Genomic DNA, 16,830 nt, shown 5'->3' on the forward strand with positions numbered 1-16,830 from the left:
GAACCTGTTGCGCAATAAACTCGGATCTTCTGCAGTTTGCTCCTGTCTCCGGCTGAGCTCATTTTTCTTCCGCAGGGACCCGCGGACTTAGTCCGACGAGCTGGGTGGCAGAGTAGCCCCGCACCCAGATTTTACCGTAACAGAAATGCATCATTACTGATGACTGTACAGGGAAAGAAAATTCCAAAGCTATGGGAGACCATATCATATCAGCAACACAGAAAGCTGGCATTGTCCAGAGCTTTCCCAGATGTACCTGGAGAGGCCAGAGATTGATGTGCTGCTGCACACTCACCCATTTGTAGCACAAATAATGTAGCTTTCTCAATGCAGAATTGTTCGTGCTCATTCTCGACATGCTGCTTTAAATCTAGGTTGCTTCTAGATTCTACTGTTCCCCAAGGGTGGGTGTGGATACTTGATATGTATTTGAAAAACACATAGCTTATTCATGCCCTTTCCTCCCTGCACATATCCCAGTAGAAGAAAGAAGGAAGTTGCAACTGTGATCTCCGTATACACCTACTCACAATGTCATTGGGAAGATGTGGATGCATCTCCCATTGCCAGGACCATCTACACCTGTTGTCAAATGGTCGATGCACTGCTGAGCAATGCAAAATCCATCTGCAATGAGCTTTAATTTTGGGACTTGAGTCTAGAATAAAAACACCACGTGTGCACAGCCACTGACCATCTGCATGTAGGGCAAGTTTTCTGCCACTGAGTTATCTAGAGCTCATCGGCTCAAATCCTCAGCCAGAGCTGTGAGCCAGCACTGGGACATGCAATGCATGATGTAAATCACAGGAGTTGTGCTTGAGTGCAGGGTTTTCTTCCAGAAATACCCAGTACAGGGACTCCAATATGGATTGAGAACCTGGCATGGAGGCTAAAGCTTTTTAACCTCCCGCCCCCCCAATCGCATCCCACTCTCCAGAAACAAAATTCCTTTACCCACCCAGAGTTGCAGAACAAAGAAGCTGTGTTTTCCATCCCAGTAAATCTGAAGTGCCTGCTATAAAATGGGACACTGTGTCCAGCTTGACATCCCATCCGTCAAAGTATCAGGAGCCAAACTAAACTCTGCGAGAACTGCTTCTCCCCTGAGGTCATGAGGCTTTTATGACAAGGTGGCTTGGGGTGGGTGGGGCTTCTTACAAGCAAACAAAAAACTTTTGCAACTCTATCCCCTCATGCAATCTTACCTCCATTTGTCTTCCATCTCTGTGTTTAATTTGCTTGTGTAAACAGGAGCATCCCATCTGTACCACCCATATTTCTGTATCATATCTGCACACCCCTTGCTTTGCCTGCCTAGATTGTTGAAAGGCTCCACAGAGAAGCAGTGGCATGTCCAGCTGGCTAACAAGAAACTCACGTGTCACTGTGATAGGACCAGCAGCACAATGAAAGGCACTTGCAGGTAAGGAATAAGGAGCAAAGAATCATAGAGTGGGAAGGGATCTCAAGGATCATCTAGTCCAGCGCCCTGAAAATGCAGGAGTACGCAGCTGTCTCTTACAGGGATCAAACCTGCAACCTTGGCATTATGAGCACCGCACTCTAACCAACTGAGCTATCTTAGTAGTAATAACTTATTTTGCAGGGAATTTTGATGAATGTATTCGGTTAACTACATCAGATCTATATCTATCGATCGATCTATCTATCAATCATCTATCATCTAGCTATCATCTCTATCTATCTATCTAGATAGATATAGATAGATAGATATAGATAGATAGATAGATAGATAGATAGAGATGATATATCTATCTATCTATCTATCATCTATCTATCTATCTATCTATCTATCTATCTATCTATCTATCATCTATATCTATCTATCTATCTCTATCTATTATCTATCTATCTATCTATCTATCATCTATCTATCTATCTATCTATCTATCATCTATCTATCTATCTATCATCTATCTATCTATCTATCTATCTATCTATCTATCTATCATCTATTTATTTATCTATCTAGCATCTGTCATCAGTCTATCTATCTGCAATTTAATCTGGAGAGATGTGTTTAAGGTGGGTCTCCCTATCTGTTTCTTAGACTTTTGGCTAAAAGGAAGCATTTGGAAGCTAGGTAGGCTGTGTGTTTTTCAGAACTCCAGTAATGTCATATGCGACTTTAGGAGAAATTGACAATTGTAGGTTATGTATTCCCCCACCCCTCTAATTCCATATTATACCATTGCAACTTAGTCCAGGGTTATTCAGACCTGTTTCTTCCCACATCAGATTCTACTTCTTTAAAAATGTCAAATTGTAGAAAAGATGGTGCTGGCAGGTCAAATCCTGTTTACAGCATGATTCACTTATAGCCTCTCCCAGCTAATAAATGCCACACAAATATCTAGCCGATCTTCCAGCTGGTGTGTGTGTGTGGGTGTGTGGGTGTGTGGGTGTGTGGGTGTGTGTAATGTATTGTGGGGGAGAGCACAAAGAGATGACAAATTTGGTAGGTCCCTTGAGAAATTTTTGTGGGTCTTTGTGTGTGTGTGTTTGTGATGTACAAACCATACCCGAGGCTCTGCAAAATAAACTTTCAGCAGTTGTGGCTTTCTGGATTATAGCTTCTCAGCTCCTGGTAGAAGTGTGGAGCTCACTCTTTCTTAATGGGCAGCTCTGCAAGGGATGGAAGGAAAGCCTCCAGACGTGGATGGAGAAAAGGGTCGGTGACTGTTCCTCCCAGGCCTCACAGAGGCCCCGGAACCAAAGAACTGTTATGTTCAATTACAATATAATTGCATAAGGGAAATTTAACTAATCCATCTTGGCGTTAAACCAATCCAGTAGTGAGCATGCAAGCAAGTGGATGGCAAAGTCTAGATTGGAATCGATCTAGACTGAAAGCAGCATGTTGATGACAAGTGTGAATGAACCCAGATTGAGAAAAACTACATTTTTGTGCTACAAACGGGTTAGTGTGCATACACAGCCTAAGTAAGCGCGCGCGCACACACACTTTTTGTGCATGTGGATTGCACTAAGGAGCAGAAAAATAAAAGGAATGCAAATTCAGACACAGAAAAGTCTTCCAACCACACCTGGTGAAATACTACAACTGTTCAAAAATCTGACCCTTGCCATACACTCTAAACTGATGCTGCCTTGGTTTCATTTTATCCTGAAAGTAAACTCCTTGGAGCCTGCTTAATCTCTGGCTTTATTTCCTGTTGTCCTTAAGATGCAATGAATACAGACCTCTCTCTGTCTCTGTAGAACAAAATGACTTCATTGTGCTTAGGTCTCATACTGCACAAGGTATTTTTCTGAAGTAGCAAATGCAATTTGTAAACTGATCGGAGATACACAATTTTTTTTTAAAAAAATATATCATCGAATAACTATCACAAAGCTGAGCAAAATGGGCAATTTTATATCAGCAATATATGCACACTTCCAGGATAAGAGAAAGATAATCTGTTTTGTTTTAAAAAACCAAGTTACGACACATTCATTTTGAAGGTGATGTTGGTATTGAAAGCCAGTGTTACCAGGTGAATGGGCTCAACTTTCAGAATTCTTTGAGGAAAGCCAAGATAATATCCCTGCGCCTTAAGCGTTACAGCAGTGCTGTTTTATTAGAAAATGCAGACTATGTATCTATTCTTTTTCAGGTGTTTTCAACACTTTACATGTCTCACTCTTTGCCTGGGAGTGATAGCCTTGATAGGATTCTTTCAGCGCAATGTAAAGCTTGGCACGTAAGTTGATATTCTAATATGGCTAAACCAGACAGGACAACTGCTACCAGAGAACCTGTTAAAACCAACCACCAGAAACCCTAGATATTTCTCATAGGCATACCGGTGATCTTTGATGGTGATAGTGACCTGACCTTTGGGCCAAATCTCTTCTGCATGCAAAGCAGACACACTATCATGAAGACAAGGCCCTTCCCTTAAAAAAATAATTTGGTATTTTCTCATTGTGGATAAAATATTCCAGGGGATGAAATCTGCAACACATCTATTTATTCTGATTAATTCCTGTTCACTTGACTTTCATTTCTCAAGGGCGGTATTCTCTAACAAGGACAGTATTCTGGCTATTCAGTTGGCAAAGGAAAAGAGCCAAAATATTGAGAGCCCTGGTATGAAGAGTGCAGAGTTTTGCTTGTGAATCTGGCTAGACAGTAGACTGTTGCAAGCACACATGGATCAGAAGTGCCATTGGGCTGGGGGGCAAGCCTCCCCCAAACTTTTCAAGGGGGTGGTTGGGCCCCCTCAATATTCTGCAGCCTGCTGGGCCCCTTCGGGCCCTGCTGGGCCTACCTGCAGTTGTGGTGGGCCCCACTGGGCCTTCCCACAGCTAGCAGAAGGCTGCACCAGCCCGCAGAGTGTTAGGAGGCGCTGCAGGGACTGGCACACCTGGCGCAAGGTTGCACCAGCCTGCACATCATCTCCCGACACAGAAGGCTGCACCTAATTTACAATGCAATCCTATTCACACTTACTTGGAAGTTAATAATTCAGTGGGCCTAGGCTCCAAGAAAGTGCATGCAAGGTTGCAGCCTAAGAGTTGCGTGGGATGGTTCTAATGGCACCCTATTGAGTTGCATCAGCTGGAGGTAGAATTCTCTGAGATTGGATAAGCAAAAGGCAGCTCTGGTTAAAAGGGTTTTCATTATCTCCACAGCAAAGTGCAAAAGGAGATCAAATAAGGACAAATGAGCAGTAGGCAGTTATAATATACAGTTACTGACTCACACTTGGATGTACGAAACGGTTAACCTGAGCCCTGAGCTCAAGTTACCATGGGAGGGCTAAGCAGGCTCCCAGCAGCCTTTACCTCTCTCTGCTTCCTGGGGTGAAAAAAAGCTGCAGCCAAGCGTGGCTTCCAGCTCATGTGAACGAAACTTTCCAAAAGGAGGTTTTTACTGCCTGCCTCTTTGCTAATGCAAAAACTGCATGGGTTTTTTTTTGGTAAGGAACACAAGTTCTTTCTTTTTAAGTCATTTGGAACATTTTTCTTCTTTATTTCATTGCCAATGGATGGAGACTTGTTTTTGGTAGCTTCTGAAACTCTGTGAGTAAAATCTTCACTTATTTGCAGAGTAAAATCTTCACTTATTATCTCTGAGATTTATTCTAGCCTAGGTATTTTCATGGGGAATATATGTTTAAATGTGGATGCAGGCAGATGTAAATCTAATGTTTTTATGTGCTTGGAGCAATCACCATTGTGCTAACTCTGCTATGAGAGAGGATGGATCTATTCCAAAACTTTCTGTTCAGCAGGTGGGAAGGGTGGCATCTGGAGTTTAAAAAGATTCTACCCCTTCTTTATTCATTTTATATTCATGTAGGCTGGGACCTGTTTCCAAACCCTGCCAACCTACCACAAATGTCATGTTCCTCAAGACACACAAAACGGCCAGCAGCACAGTCCTCAACATCCTCTTCCGCTTCTCAGAGAAACACAACCTCACTGTGGCCCTGCCGTATCACTTGCACTTCCACCTGGGCTACCCTGTGCACTTCAGAGCAACATTTGTTGAGGAGTTCAGAACCATTGGTCGACACTTCAACATCATGTGCAACCACTTGAGGTTTAATTTGCCAGAAGTAAGAAAACAGAAAGGACTGCTATTGCTGATTACAGTGAAGTTGTCCTCTCCCCCCCACCCCCGGTCTGCAAAATTGAGTGATGGCAACATTGAGGATGCATTTCCACAGAGATTTCAGGGGGAATAAGGTCATTCAGCATATCTGATTGCACACAAACTATACTGGGGCAGACCTTGGTAATATGCCGCTCTGCGCAAGGCCATTTGATGCCCTCCCTCCCCACTGCCCATGTAGTGCCAGCTTAAGCCAGGCTTTGGGAAGGAGGCATGATGCTCTGGCAGGTTCCTAGAGCCCTCCTATCTCCTTCCCAAAACACGATGAGCATTTGCCCAGCTCTGGGAAGGTGGCAGGAGGACTCTAAGACCCTGTCTGAGCTCTCCCGTCTCCTTCCCGAAGTCAGACAAGCATTTACTGGGCTTTGAGAAGGCGCCTTCCTCAGCTGCGCTGCCCCATATCCACCTCTGCCTGCACTTAACCAGCGTTGATTTCTGTTCTGCAGAAATAGCATAACCCACACAGGGTGGGGATGGGGACCTTTGGCCCTCCAAATGCTGTTGCTCTCTTAACTCTCACCAGCTACGGTCAGCATGGCCAATGGATGGAGATGATGGGAGTTGTAGTCTAGCAACATCTGGAGGTCTGCAGCAGCAAGAGCTTCTGTGGGCAAATTTTGGGAAACTGTTGATTTGGGGAATTAAGATTACTGATATTCAAAAGTCTGGCAAATTGCCCTTTTAGAGAAGATTTCTTCTTAAATCTAGGGGATATAGTACAATGTATTGATTGTGCAAGAAAAAAATATCCTCCTTCCTTTCCCATATCTTCAATCTCCCTTGCTAAGGATCCTGACTTTCTCTGTTCTGCTTTTTATTACAAAGGTAAGAAGAGTAATGCCACGTGATACTTTCTATTTTTCTATCCTGCGGGACCCTCCTTCATTGCTGGAATCCTCCTATGCTTATTACAAAACATATTCACCAGCATTTCAGAAAACCAAGACACTGAGTGAGTTTCTGGCATCTCCTTGGACATACTACAATACAGGCAAAAAGGCTTGGAACTTTTATGCCAGGAACTTCATGTGGTTTGACTTGGGCTATGACAACAATGCAGAATATGATGACTTCTACGTCCAGTCTGTAATACAGGATATTGAGCAGAATTTCCAGCTGTTGCTAATTGCTGAATACTTTGATGAGTCCATGATCCTTCTGAAGAATATGTTATGCTGGGACCTGGATGATGTGGTTTATTTCAAACTGAACACCAGGAGCCTAGACAGTGTTCAGACTCTGAATCCAGAATACAAGGAAAAGGCGAGAGATTGGTGTGCTCTGGACTGGAAACTTTACACACATTTCAATAACACCTTCTGGATTAAGATCCAAGAGAGGATGGACCTAAAGACTTTGTACAAGGAGGTTGAACTTCTGCAGAAGAGACAGAAGGAACTGATGGAGGTGTGCCTCTTGGAGGAAACAGCAGTTGATGGAAGCAAAATCATAGACAATAAACTGAAGCCCTTTCAGCTGGGGCTTGCGAAAATCTTGGGCTATAACCTCAAGCAGGATTTAGACAATAAGACCCAGACGATCTGCCAAAAGATGATCATGCCTGAGCTCCAGTATACAGCATATCTGTACAGCCACCAGTTCCCAAACAAGACGAGAAAACCCATAGACTTCCCCACTCCATGAAACAAGATTTGCTTATGATAAGGATGTACAATTGTGCTGCCAGTAAAGGGGAATGTAGTCTCACTGGAGGGCAAATGGGGCACTGCCCCACCAACCTCAGGATGCCCTCACTTGTCTACATTCCTATTTGCAACCAGTCCAGGGGGTGGAACTGGCTATTGTCTTAATTCCTCCTTGCAGTACTCCACAGGGAGGAGCCAGAACTGGTTGGTTCTGCTAGCCATTGCCCCAGCTCCACCTACTGTTGGTCTCCCCTGCCCCTGCCCCACTCCCGTCACAGTGGTCCAAGCCACCACTGTATAGTCTCAAGTCTCAGTGGTAAAGACCCTGACTCATCACATGTGGGTGGTGGAGATTTTATTCCAGTGAGTGTTTGCCTAATTTGGCATCTTTGGTCTAATCCTCTTTTAAAGCCATCTAAATTGGTTGCCATCACTTTGCAGTGCTCTGGTCCCCAGTAGTTTGCAGCCACTCTTCTTTTTAGGTAAAGGTAAAGGGACCCCTGACCATTAGGTCCATTTGTGGCCGACTCTGGGGTTGCGGCACTCATCTCGCTTTATTGGCCGAGGGAGCCGGTGTACAGCTTCTGGGTCATGTGGTCAGCATGACTAAGCCACTTCTGGCAAACCAGAGCAGCGCATGGAAATGCCATTTACCTTCCCGCTGGAGTGGTACCTATTTATCTACTTGCACTTTGACATGTTTTCAAACTGCTATGTTGGCAGGAGCAGGGACTGAGCAATGGGAGCTCACCCCGTCGTGGGGATTCGAACCGTGACCTTCTGATCGGCAAGTCCTAGGCTCTGTGGTTTAACCACAGCGCCACCCACGTCCCTTCTATTCTTCTTTTTAGTACATATCAATAGATGAACCAGGTCATTTTACTCAGTTAGTCAATGTGATGCTGTGATCTTCTAAATATGGGGTGGGAACACACATTACAACTCACTGAATGACTATTTTTAAAGAAGGTTCAAGTTTCCACAGCCTTGTTCATGGTTTCATCATCCTTTAGTCAGTTTTGCTCTTATGCTGGAAAGTTACTAGATAACCATTATGAACCATGTGAACCATGAGGTCCTCTGAAATCAATTTCCTGCAATGCATTGAAAACTCATTTTGTTTGGTTTCATTCCATCTTCTCAGCCTTCAGTTGTCACAGTCCCCTTTGTCCTCAGGTTTCTGCTCCTTGCTTTGTTTAGTCTCCGCCTCCCCGCTTTTCTTAATGGGAACATTTGGACTCAGCTCAGTGAACTGGAAGTAACTCTGTCAGCACGAATCCTAGTCGCACAACATGTCAATTGATTTGCGACTGAAATCAAAATGCAAGAAAGTCTAGCCTATGTTAACAACTGCTCCAGTTCAAGAAAAACAGCAGTTTAAGTCCCCAAATGCATGGTGGTTAGGAATGAGGAATAAATTAGAATCAGTTCCCACTCAAAGGCATGCCAACCTACTTCACACTTCCTGAAACAATGCAAAAACCAAATCACAGCCATCCTTCAAAATTTGCACTTCTCCAAATTTCTCAATGCAGTTTTCCAGGCAAGTACAAGAATGCATATTCCGGTAATAGGGTAAAGTTGCATAAAATGCATATATTAGTTGTCAGCTGAACAATGCTAGCTTATGCATGCTTACTTGGAAGTAAGTCCCACTGTGTTCAGTGAGACTTGCTCTCCAGTAAGCATGTTTAGGATTGCAGCCTAAAGCAATTTTTGTAAAGGCTGGGGAAAGCTTGACAAAATGCAGAAGGTGAGGGCAAAGGTGAAGGGCACTGCAAAACATATGACCAAAAATTGTTTGCTAGCATGAAGGACATGGGGATAATGCTAATTCCTGTTTCTGAGGTTCTAACACCTTTATCAGAAACCTGGAAATATAGAGTACAAGCTCCCTGCAATGTTTCTAGATACAAGCCATATAATTGTCTGGTGAGAACAGTTTAATGACATGAGCAGCTTTTCATTAGGAAGTAATGCATTCTGTATATCAATAAACTATCAGAAGCATATGGACTGCAGCTGACATTGTATGTACTCATAATGTGTACACTGGTGGTGCTGCATTGGAGTCAGAGTAAATGGTAATTAATGTGTACACGGTCAAAGTCAATAAATTCTGGTGCTTCTGGACCTCCGGGGTTGTCTAGTTCAAGTACTGTATCTTTCTCTCATCTCTAAAGAAGAAACAGCAGGCAAGTCTTGAAATTGCCCATTAGCCAAACAGAAAATTATAGGTAGGTAGATAGATGTTATTTGTTATCTGTACAAAGTATGGCTTTGTAATCTACACAGATGTTACAAAGGATAAGACAGTTTCCCCAGAATTCTGTTCCCAGGCTTTCCTTTGAGGAAGGAAGGGGTGGAATTCAGATAATAATGTCGCTCTTACTTGCACAGATAAAAGCAGGGTAAAGCCACATAGGCCAATGGGCTTACTCCAGCAGCATAAACATTAGAGTGGTGAACATGACATTCTCCCTTCACTGCCATTACACTGGACATATGATTCTGATTATGGAGATGTGCGGCTAATGAAGTCCACATATACAGACAGGTAGGTATGCCCCGTGAGAGTTTCCCAGTTAGTTAAAAAATAAAAAATAAAAGGGAAAGTGATGGTCACAGGTATCTGCACATGGACATTGCTGACTGTGTCCTCACTGTGCTCTGACAATGATGTCTTTGTCCTCCGTTTGCTGATTAAGCTGCTGGCTGCTGGCTCAGTGCTTTCCCCCCAACCATGGAACAAGTAGCGAGCCCACTGGGTTAGAGGTAGAGGGAAGGGGGGGGGTGCTTGAGAGTCAGAACGTGAGGAGTGAAATAAGGCATCACATAAGCAGTGAAGGAAGCTGCTGAAATTGCATCGGTCAGCAAAGCGGAATTTGTAAAGGGCTCAGATGAAGACAGATCAACATAAATAACTTATCAGTGGCTTTGGGGACAAAAGACAACCTACCAAGCAGAAAGGGGGCAAGGTTTGTGGTTTCATGCTTGTTTTTCTTCTGTAGTCTCCGTACGTTTCTAGATGTCTCCTTCCTTATTTGGGGCATGCCTAGATGGACTAGGATTTTCTCCCTCCGTTCCTTATACTTGTAATATCTCTTCTTCCAAGAAGGGATTAAGAGGAGATTCTGCAGTGTAGTGTGGGCACTGCTCCCGTCTTACCCCTGCCTTTCAGCTGCTACCATCCCCTCCCCAGATAGTGTATCATGTGACACTCACCCCACTTCCTCTGAGAAAACATAAAACAGTGCAGAGTGCAGTGCTTACCTGGGCTATTCCTGTTTTTTCCACCAATGCTTTGTTCTTTCCTACCAAACCACCATCTGGCATACTGTTCTTGGTGGCCTCCATTCAGCTCCTTTGAAAAAAAGGAAAATCACACAAAGAGCAATACAAATGTTTTGTCTGCAGTGTTCAAAAAGCTATCTGTGTGGACTCTTTGGTACTATAGTGGGACCTAAACCTTTCTCCTGAATCTGTAGCCTCCCAGAAGTTGTTGGACTCCAACTCCCATCATCCCCAACCCAACATGGCTGGCTATCGGAGATTATGGGAGTTGTAGTGCAACAACATGTGAAGAGCCACAAGTTCCCCATCCTTTTCCTCAGCCAAAGGAAGAGATGGAATTAGGCGTCTGGAGGCTTGGGTGCACATTGATTTGCTGTCCTTGAAGACAACACACACCCTTCACCGACTTCACAGGTTCTCTGCTTACAAAGAATGTCTGCTGTGTGGTTTTTGAGTTTCAAGTCTGCTGTGTAGATACATCCCACCTCTCTCTTTGGTATTTTAGGGCTTTCTCTCCTTGCTGCAAGTGCAATGGGCTCTCGCCATTTCCCTGCCCGGACAGTCTTGTTTGAAAGGGAGACGAGCGGAGTGACATACCGAGTGCCAGCGCTACTTCACATCCCTTGTGTTGCAAAGCTGCTGGCTTTTGCCGAAGAGCGGCTCAGCGTTGATGATGCTCATGCCAACTTACTGGTGCTGAGAAGGGGCACTTTCTACAAGAACTTTGTGGACGTAAGACAAAATGAAGCCAGTTTTGCTGACACCGTATGACAGGACTGAAACTTAAGGCATAGAGGAAATTATCTGTGACATCCTTGTGAGTTTCCCACAGGCATCTGGTTGGCCACTTTGAGAAGAGGGTGCTGGACTAGATGGGCCATTGGCCTGACCTAGTGGACTGTTCTTACATCCGTCTCTGTGTTGCTCTTTCTTTGTCACTTCTTTTGTTGTTAGGAATAATATAACTGGTGCCTCTTGATTCTCTGAAACTCCCACCTTGTTCAGCCACGCATATAGCAGCCATAACTGCCAGGAATGGACCAGAGAAAATTAAATGATAAATAACAGTTTTTTTCACTCACTATATTTAGATCCTGCTGCGACCAGCTCATCTTGGCTGCACTGAATAGTCATTTTTCTTACGCTTCATGTGGCCTGCGGTAGAGTAGGGTTTGTTCACAGGGGATGGTTGACACTGTGCTCTTCATATGATAACTTAGGCATAAAACTGCTTTTACAGATGATGGGCAAAGCTTTCTTTACACCCCACCAGGCCCAATGCTTGTCAACAGAGGCAGTGTACATATTCAGCTCCTTATCATTGAATGATCAATACTGAAAGGACCAAAGTTCAAGTACAGTGGTACCTCTGGTTAATAACTTAATTCGTTCCGGAGGTCTGTTCTTAACCTGAAACCATTCTTAACCTGAGGTACCACTTTAGCTAATGGGGCCTTCTGCTGCTGCCATGCCACTGTCGCGCAATTTCTGTTCTCATCCTGAGGTAAAGTTCTTAACCCGAGGTACTACTTCCGGGTTAGCGGAGTCTGTAACCTGAAGCGTTTGTAACCCAAAGCATTTGTAACCCGAGGTACCACTGTAATGTGTGGAATCAGCCCTAATGGTTTATGGATACCTTTAAAGATAGAAGTTGCTCTCACTACTGCTACTGAAAACATAAGAAGACCAGACCAAAGTCCTGCCTAGTCCAACATTCTGTCCTCAAAGTGTCCAACCAGGTGCCTAAGGGAAACCAATAAGCAAGACATTAAAATTGGATATTCAATTGAACTCTACCATCCACTGCACTGCCCACTGATAGACCTTATTTCCATTTCTTGGTCTCAGTCTTTTCATTTTTATAAGGATAATATGGATCTGTCCTACAGGGTGGTTGTTGCAAGGGTTACTGAACTAATGCAGATAAAATGCTTTGAATACTTAACAGTTTTGTATAATCAGTTCTGTATACCCGCAATCATGTTACCCATCTGCTTTTGGGTATTCTTACTCACTCAAGGGATTGACTGGTGCCAGTAACACTGGTGTAAGTGATTGGCTTAACGTCAAGTACTTTCAAGCTTTCTTCTCTTTCAAATACTACCTAACACAATGTGATCTTTCCTTTGGAATGAGGAGGGTCCCAGAGAGAGAAGCCTCCAACCTCAAAGATGGTCTACTGATTAAAGCCCACCACAATAACTGAAAATAAATTATCTCAATGAATAGAATGTTTCTGTATGATCAGACAAACACAAGATTGCTGAATCAACACATTCACGCAATTCCTTATTTATCTTCGAGGAGTCTCTTTTCCTTGTTTTTACTGACCAGCTATAAATTAATCTCTTGACCAGATGAGCAAACCTTATGCAATAATGGGTTCCTATTTCAAATTAAATAATTAGTTTTTTTAGGGGAAGATGCCGGGGGGGGGAATGAATTGTCTTCCTAACTCTTTTACTGTCTTTCTTTGCCAGTGGGAAGATATGCGAGCCCTTGAAACAGCAACTCTGGCACATCATCGGTCCATGAACCCTTGCCCTATCTATGATGAGCTTACTGGCATGGTTTTCCTGTTTTTCATTGCTGTGCTGGGCAGAACCCCTGAAGCCTTTCAGATCATCACAGGCCAAAATGCTGCCCGCCTCTGCTATGTGTCTAGTTCTGACCAGGGCATCAGCTGGAGCCATGTGACTGACCTCACCCAGCAGGTTATTGGCGTGTCCATTGAAGGTATGAGACACAGGAGCAGTTTACTTACTTACTTACTTACTTACTTACTTACTTACTTAATTACTTACTTAATTATGAAATGTATATCCCACCCTTGCTCCCAAAGGAATCCACAGTGGCAACCAACAAGCAACAAAACAACAATAATAATAAATCTTTAAAGCATCTTAAAAATAATTTAAATACAGATCCAGGCTGGGAAAGATCTCAACTTAAAAGATCTGTTGAAAGAGAAAATGGTCTTCAGCAGGCACTGAAAGGATGACAGCATACTTACCAGCTGACCCAGAAAAATTAGGACACCCCATTTCACACTGTGATAGTACAGCAGCCATTTGGAGTACCTTGGTCTCGTGCAATTTCGGGCCAAGAATTTGCCCCCCCCAGCACATTTTCTGGGCCCGCAATCTTGCACAGGATTTTGGACCAGGAAAATTGTGTCCTGGATTTGGGCCGCATTGTGTTGGAGGGTATGCAACAGAGACAGTGCCTGTCTATTATTCATGGGGAGCGAATTTAAAGGGTTGGTGTCAGAACACGAAAGGCCCAATTCCTACATTGTCTGGAATAGACCTCCTGATAAGGTGGTATCTATAGGAAGCTCTCACCTGCAGAGCACAGTGATCAACTAGATATATAAGTGGTGAGACGATCTTTTATGTTAATAAAGGAGAAGGAATGGAGAAGGGATACATTTAATGAGCATTCATTCTGATTCATTTCTGGGAAGGTTGGATGATGTTGCATCAAAGCAAGCAACTTGCCTGACACTTTTTCCATTGTAAAAGCTTTGATCTTTGGGGGAAGTGGGTTTGTTGCACAAGAGCTCCCAAACTAACTATAATCATGCTACCCGAATTTGTTGGTTTGTGACTGAATCCCACCCCAAAACAGTGGCAATTTGGGAATGCCCAAAGAGTTTTGTGGCACCTTAAAGAGTAACACATTTATCAATTTATTATAACTTATCCAGAAGTTTGATTGTTTCCATGTGACATTAAATAAAAACAATGGTTTCTTGTCCCACTAGAGGTGTTCACTGACAGAGCAAAGTTTGGATGAGTGCGCTATCCGCTTTGTGTTCATTTTGCACACCCTTAAACTTTAATTGAATTGTCACAGACTATGTATTTGGAAACTCATTGTCATTTGACCCCACCGTTTGCAACTTTATTTCTTGACATGTCCTCCTCACTTGTCAAATGATAACAACACTTCATGCATCTGATGAAGGGGACTCTGTTATACAAAAGCTCCCACCATAATAAATGTGAACTTCATTGCCACTTAGTGGAAGGGCCATAGCTCAGCAGTAGAGCATCTACCTTTCATGCAGAGGGTCCCAGGTTCAATCCCCAGCACCTCTAGGTAGGACTGGGAGAGACTCCCTCTCTGAAAGCCTGGAGACCTGCTGTCAGTCAGCACAGGCAGTCCTGAGCTAGATGGACCAATGGGTCTGTCTCCGTATAAAGCCATTTATATTCACGACTCTTGGTTGTCATTGTTCCTGACACTGTCTTTCCCCTTTTGCTTCAGACTGGGCCACTTTTGCGCTAGGCCCCGGGCACGGCATCCAACTGAAGTCAGGCCGCCTGCTATTGCCAGCCTATGCTTACCACATTGACTGCAAAGAGTGCTTTGGGAAGCTCTGCAAAACCACCCCTCACGCTTTCACCTTCTACAGCGATGACCACGGGCAGAGCTGGCAGTTTGGCGAGTTCATCCCAAACCTGCAGACCGTCGAGTGCCAGATGGTGTCGGTGGATGAGGAGGACGGCAGCAACGTGCTCTATTGCAACGCCAGGAGTCCTCTGGGCTTCCGGGTGCAGGCCCTCAGCACGGATGATGGAGCCGTATTTCACTCAGGCCAGCTGGTGCAGCGGCTTGTGGAGACCCCACACGGTTGCCATGGCAGCATCATTGGGTTCCAAGCTCCTCTTTACTATTTGCAGCACAACACTTGCAAATTCCAGAGAGACACCTGGTCTGATAAAGATGTGGGCTTCCTACCTCAGGGTTGGTCTGATACGAAACACCCACCTAGTCTTGCCTCACCTACCCCTTTTTTCTGCAGCCAGCCTCTGAGCCACCGACAGCCTCAGGAAACAAGAACTTCTGGTGTCTGTTCTGGTCACATCTCATCAGGTAAAGGACATGCTGATCTAGAACATGCTAAAGCTGGAAGTATTTCGCAATCGGGCTTTTCTTTCCAAATGCCAACATGGGTGTTGTATTGCCACCCAACGAGCTCCAGATCCCGAGTCAACCTGGGGATTTACCTCAGCACCTTTCCTAGGGATGCTGATAGCTGGACTGAGCCCTGGGTTATTTATGAAGGCCCCAGCGCCTACTCAGATCTGGCCTACATTGAGCTGCCTTATCCAGATTTGTCAATAACTGGGATCCCAGCCATAGCTTTTGCCTGCCTGTATGAGAACGGGGTGCGGTCCCCGTATGAGCAAATCTCCTTCAGTATGTTCACGTTGCATGAAGTTCTTCAGAACATTCCTCTCACAACTTCTGCCCCAGGTTTGAAGCAGCCGTCAGGTGGTAGAAAGAGAAAGGGGAAGAGTTGTGTTATTTCTTAAAGATCATGACAGAGGGCCAAACTTAATGTCATGCTAAAGATGTCACTAGAAACCATGTGAATTTTTATATTACTAATATCAAGCGCAAAGGCAGATTTTCATAGAGAATGCAGCAAGCAAGAAGGAGTAGAGGTTTAATCTTTCCCACCTATTGTATTCTGCTAACTGAAGAAGTGTGCTTGCACACGAAAGCTCATACCAAGAACTAACTTAGTTGGTCTTAAAGGTGCTACTGGAAGGATTTTTTTTATTTTGACTATGGCAGACCAACACGGCTACCTATCTGTATCTGCTAACTGAGTTTGTGTTTTGATAATTTTGCCCCTAGGAGCACCCAGTAGCTGAGGAAGGAGGGAGAAGAGAGAGGGAGTTAATAATATGATTGAGAATGTGGCTGGAGGTTATCAATAAGGCTCTCTTTGAAATCATTAGAATATCTTTCTTCTGGTTGAAGGAATAATACAAAACCCCTACAAGTAGGAAAGCATAATGCAAAAGCCCATGGGATTCTTTCCAAAAGAATTATCTCAGATATCCATTCAGTCTCCAGTTCCTGTGCTATCACCGCTACTTTGCTTTCAAACAATGGAACACACAAAGCAGAGAAAGTGACCTATTCACTTAGACCAGCCTTCTGTATTGGCTTTTTGCAGGGGGCGGGGGGGGGGGCAGGGAGAGGGGAATCCCCTATGTGCCGATGGATGCTGATATTAGCTAAGGAGATTTCGTTCAGGACTGTGGTATTAGCTGTATACCCCCTCCCTGGCACTAGCACCTTATGCATAAAAAAACCCCTGCACATTAGATGCAAAGACATCTACTTTAGCCCTGTAGTAAGAGAGTGAAACCTGTCAATTTTCTTAAAGGTCTTCCTGAGCAATCAGGAAGCTGGCTAGCTTGGGCCTGCCACCTGCTG

At 44.1% G+C, this 16,830-nt stretch overlaps 2 protein-coding genes across 5 annotated transcripts; both read left to right on the plus strand.

Annotated features, from left to right (window-relative positions):
* The first annotated feature begins 1,004 nt into the window (after positions 1 to 1,004).
* On the plus strand, positions 1,005 to 9,431 carry GAL3ST2 (galactose-3-O-sulfotransferase 2). 2 transcript variants are annotated; one of them, XM_081005142.1, is made up of 4 exons: positions 1,005 to 1,426; positions 3,645 to 3,731; positions 5,336 to 5,594; positions 6,476 to 9,431. In XM_081005142.1, the coding sequence occupies exons 1-4, from the start codon at positions 1,410 to 1,412 to the stop codon at positions 7,292 to 7,294; spliced, it is 1,182 nt and encodes a 393-aa protein (XP_080861268.1). In that variant the 5' UTR covers positions 1,005 to 1,409; the 3' UTR covers positions 7,295 to 9,431. The 2 variants fall into 2 exon arrangements, with proteins under 2 accessions (XP_080861268.1, XP_080861267.1); XM_081005141.1 differs by lacking the exons at positions 1,005 to 1,426; positions 3,645 to 3,731 and adding an exon at positions 4,390 to 5,055.
* A 360-nt stretch (positions 9,432 to 9,791) lies between these two features.
* On the plus strand, positions 9,792 to 15,921 carry NEU4 (neuraminidase 4). 3 transcript variants are annotated; one of them, XM_081005894.1, is made up of 4 exons: positions 9,792 to 10,274; positions 11,096 to 11,322; positions 13,071 to 13,326; positions 14,863 to 15,921. In XM_081005894.1, the coding sequence occupies exons 2-4, from the start codon at positions 11,122 to 11,124 to the stop codon at positions 15,912 to 15,914; spliced, it is 1,509 nt and encodes a 502-aa protein (XP_080862020.1). In that variant the 5' UTR covers positions 9,792 to 10,274; positions 11,096 to 11,121; the 3' UTR covers positions 15,915 to 15,921. The 3 variants fall into 3 exon arrangements, with proteins under 3 accessions (XP_080862020.1, XP_080862021.1, XP_080862022.1); XM_081005895.1 differs by lacking the exon at positions 11,096 to 11,322 and having other exon boundaries at positions 9,793 to 10,274; XM_081005896.1 differs by lacking the exon at positions 9,792 to 10,274 and having other exon boundaries at positions 11,311 to 11,407.
* The last annotated feature ends 909 nt before the right edge of the window (positions 15,922 to 16,830 follow it).

Source organism: Podarcis pityusensis (genome assembly GCF_964106645.2).
Source record: "Podarcis pityusensis genome assembly, chromosome: 5".
In the NCBI taxonomy this organism is placed as follows: domain Eukaryota; kingdom Metazoa; phylum Chordata; class Lepidosauria; order Squamata; family Lacertidae; genus Podarcis; species Podarcis pityusensis.